The sequence below is a fragment of the Microtus ochrogaster genome, unplaced genomic scaffold (assembly GCF_000317375.1).
Source record: "Microtus ochrogaster isolate Prairie Vole_2 unplaced genomic scaffold, MicOch1.0 UNK113, whole genome shotgun sequence".
Classification (NCBI taxonomy): Eukaryota; Metazoa; Chordata; class Mammalia; order Rodentia; family Cricetidae; genus Microtus; species Microtus ochrogaster.
The window spans coordinates 148,455-152,160 of NW_004949211.1; the positions used below are offsets into that span (position 1 = coordinate 148,455).

The window sequence follows — 3,706 nt, forward strand, 5'->3', positions numbered from 1 at the left end:
ACGCCTGTAATCCCAGCACTCGGGAGGCAGAGGCAGGCAGATCTCTGTGAGTTCGAGACCAGCCTGGTCTACAAAGGGAGTTCCAGGACAGGCTCCAAAACCACAGAGAAACCCTGTCTAGAAAAACCAAAAAAATAAATAAATAAACACTCATGTCCCGTCTGCAAAGAGGAATTTTTATCCAGAAATGCTTCTCCTACTAAAGGTTCCACCAGTACCCCAAATAAAGTCACCAAGGATAGACACATATTCAAATAAATCATACATCATCCTTTCTGGAAGGTTTCTCATTCAGTCGACTAGATTTCTGACCCCGGTCACTCTAGGCTTATGGTCCTCCATGAAGAAAATGAATTGAGTCTAACTTCAATGATTCTCATAGTCAGCAACAGCCAATGCACTGTACAAATGTCAGAAGTCTCTTCTGACACTCAAGACAATCCCTAGACACATTGTAAAATCACAAAGTAATTTCCAACTCCCATTCCAAAGGAGAGCTAAGGGGACACAGTGAGAAGACAAGACTGAAACCCAGCAGACCAGCCACTGAATCCTGTAGCCTGGATCAGACACATGCTGTTTCCGTTTCTAAAGTCTTTGATGGCCCTGTCCCTGCAACTTTTCATATGTCTCTCTCTTTGCTTACTACCACTTCCTATGTGCAGCTCTCCATGGCAGATAGCTCACAGCATTCATGGGCTCAAAATACAACCCAGGCTTCACCCTCACAGCATCATGCTCTCACAGGAGCCTCAGAGACTCTGAATCTCCCAAAGGCAGATGCCTGTAACACCGCTGAGCTGAAACCACAGACTGAAAAAAAATCCATGACCTTAAGTTTTGCACCTTTTTTATCCAGAACCAATAAAACCTCAATGATCCCCCAAATTTAGGGTCTGTGTTGTAATGGACCCTGCCATGCTTGGACCAGAGTTGCAGCTGATTCAGTATGAAGTTGTTTCTTTGGACTAGGAATCTCTTTGCCTATTCCTACCATAGACTGCAGGGCTTACCTGGATAGAGTCCTTCCTGGGCTTTTAATGCTGAGCAAGGGCGTTCTCTTCAATGGTGCTAAACACCTGGGAATTTCTTAGCTCCATTTCCTCCTTACATCTGCTGTCTGCAACCACCTAGTGCTGTTTTGCTCTACAGAACAGACTTTGATTTCATCCTGCCCCCACTTGTTTCTTTTCACTAAACACCTGAATGAGTCATTTGTAATACCATCCACGGATTCAATATTCAATCTGTGAAAGCCATACATGATTTTTAAATTCTGCCTTACTCAATTTCTTGTTGTGATTCTGATGGGGACTGCATTGAATCTATAGGTTGCTTTTGGTAGGATTGACATTTTGACTATGTTGATCCTCGGAATGTGGGTGACAATTGTATGGCTGGGGCAGACTGTGGGACCACAAGCACTGGCACCAGGATTTATCCCTACTGCTTGTACTGGCTTTCTGGAAACCCATTCTCTTTGGAGGGATACCTTGCTCAGCCTAAATACAGTAGGGAGGCCCTTGGTCCTTCCTCAAGCAATGTGCCTTACCCTCTCTGAGGAGTGGACAGGGGTGGAGTGGGGAGGAACACGGAAGGAACAAGGGGAGGAAATGGAAACTGGCATTGGTATGTAAAATGAAAAAAGTTTCATTTTGTTTTTTTAAATAAAAAAATAGAAAAAAAGAGAATGCTGTAATAAGAGACTATAAAACTTTGTCCCATATAATATGTTACCTGCTGAGCGCTGTAACCTAACACAGAGTGACAGCCTGGTCTATGTCTCAAACCTTTCAGCAGACTTTACTATGTCAACCAGGACTGCACATATCTGCATGGGAGAGTTCCCTAAATGGAAACCGAATACTCAGTGGTTAAAGCTGCCCTCCCTAAATTATAAACACAACAATTATGGCTGTCTTTATCCACACGGAAGGAATTAATACATGCTGGGAAATTACACAGGCAGTCACTCACTGTGCCCCCATCAGGTCCTTCTTTATGATGGAGAGCGCTGCAGCTCACTGCCTTAAAGGTTGTCTGTGATCTACCTACTGCCTAGTCTGTTTCCCCTGCAGTGTACACACAAGTCTCTCTGCTCCTCCTTTCTGGTCTGAAGGGAGAGCCATGCTGCAAGAGCAAATCCTTCCCCTGCTCCTGCTATTGACAGTCCATTCTGTGATTCAAACTAATAATTTTAGGACTTGGTGGTGCTATAAAGGCTATAAGCCAAAAATGTAGGGGGCTTAGTCAGAGGGCTAGCAAGGGCAATGCCCTGTGTGTTATAGACAGGGTTTAAATCAGTCTCAACCAACACTGAAGACCTTGTCTCAAAAAATATATCTTTATGTAACAACAGGACGTGATGTTGGCCGTGACCCTGTAATGGGTCTTTGAGCAGCATGTTAGAGGTCTGTTCTTGATGTGGGGAAGGGGGCCTTATGGCCCCTTGTAAATCAGCTTTATCTCCTTTGTTCTGGGAATGTAGCTTAATGGCTGATTAATGCTGGTGAACAGACATTTACATTTATCATACTAATCTCTACTAGGCATGCTGTTTATCTTTGGGGGTATTTGGGAGGTACTCTTCCCTTAACTAAATCCTACTTTATGTGACCTAATGTCTCTTTATGGTTGGTAAAAGCTTATACCATCAATTTCTATTCTTCTACATCAGTTTAGCAGTGGAACGCTACTCTACACAGAAGGTATCATTTCCAAGCTCCACAAAATTAACTCCAGTCGGATCCTATGTAAAAATGTTTAATTCTACAAGTGCAGAACTTCTGGAAGATACTAGAGAGACCAGGGTTCTCCGAGTTTGGCAAATCTGCCTTCCATTGTGACAATACAAACTCTACAGGCACCAGAATTTCACAGTAACGTCAACGAGGACATTTGTAAACATGATCCCACTCTGCAGACGGCAGACTTAAATTATTCCGAGGCTGCTGCCCAGGGCAATGACAAGAATCACAGGGAAACCACGGAGGACCAGCAGGAACATGCAGAACTCAGCGTCTGGCCGCTAGTTCCCACCCAGACTACGGAGGACGCCACACTTGGGCTCCTGTGGTTCAGCAGGCTGCTCCACCCGGTCTGGAAACAGTGGCCCCTCGCTCACCATAGCCTGGCTGCAGAGTACAACCATGTTCTGCCCCACATGAAGCCCACGATCCTGCAAAAATGTCAACTTCCGACTTCCTCAAGCGCCGCAAAGCCTGGCAACCGGAAGAGCGCTCCTCCTATCTGACTGGCAGAACCGGTGGCGGATCTGATTGGCTCCTAAGGCCTGAGTGACAGGTCGCAGTGGGCTGAAGGAACACAACACAATGTCCTCAGCCCTAACTTCCTTTCCAATCACAGACCTATCCCAGATTTGCTAGAGATGTGTGCCAAATTCTACAGCAATCTCTTGTTAGTGTAACATCCACAGCAGTGTTGCTTGTCACTTGTATTCCTATTCCTGATCATAGCCATTCTGCCTGCAGTGAGACGGAGTCTTGAAGTCTTGAATCTGTGTTTCCGGAATAGGCAGGCATCAAATACTCTTGAGAATGTTTGCTAGCTCGCTACTCTGCACGCCTTTCATCCCAGCATCAGGAAGCCACAGGCAAGTGGCTATCTGTGAGTTCCAGGCCAAGCTTGGTCTGCACATGGACAGTCAAGAGCTACATAGTGAGACCCTGTCTCAAAAATAAAAAAA

General features: G+C 45.3%; 1 protein-coding gene across 1 annotated transcript in view; it reads right to left on the minus strand.

Moving 5' to 3' along the window:
• The window catches only part of LOC101990410 (zinc finger protein 431-like), a 140,351-nt gene extending 137,120 nt beyond the window's left edge, over positions 1-3,231 (minus strand). The window contains exon 1 of the mRNA XM_026778210.1: positions 3,125-3,231. Coding sequence (XP_026634011.1) covers positions 3,125-3,151 — 27 coding nt within the window. The 5' untranslated portion in view covers positions 3,152-3,231. The remainder of the gene's footprint in view (positions 1-3,124) is intronic.
• Between the last annotated feature and the right edge of the window lie 475 nt (positions 3,232-3,706).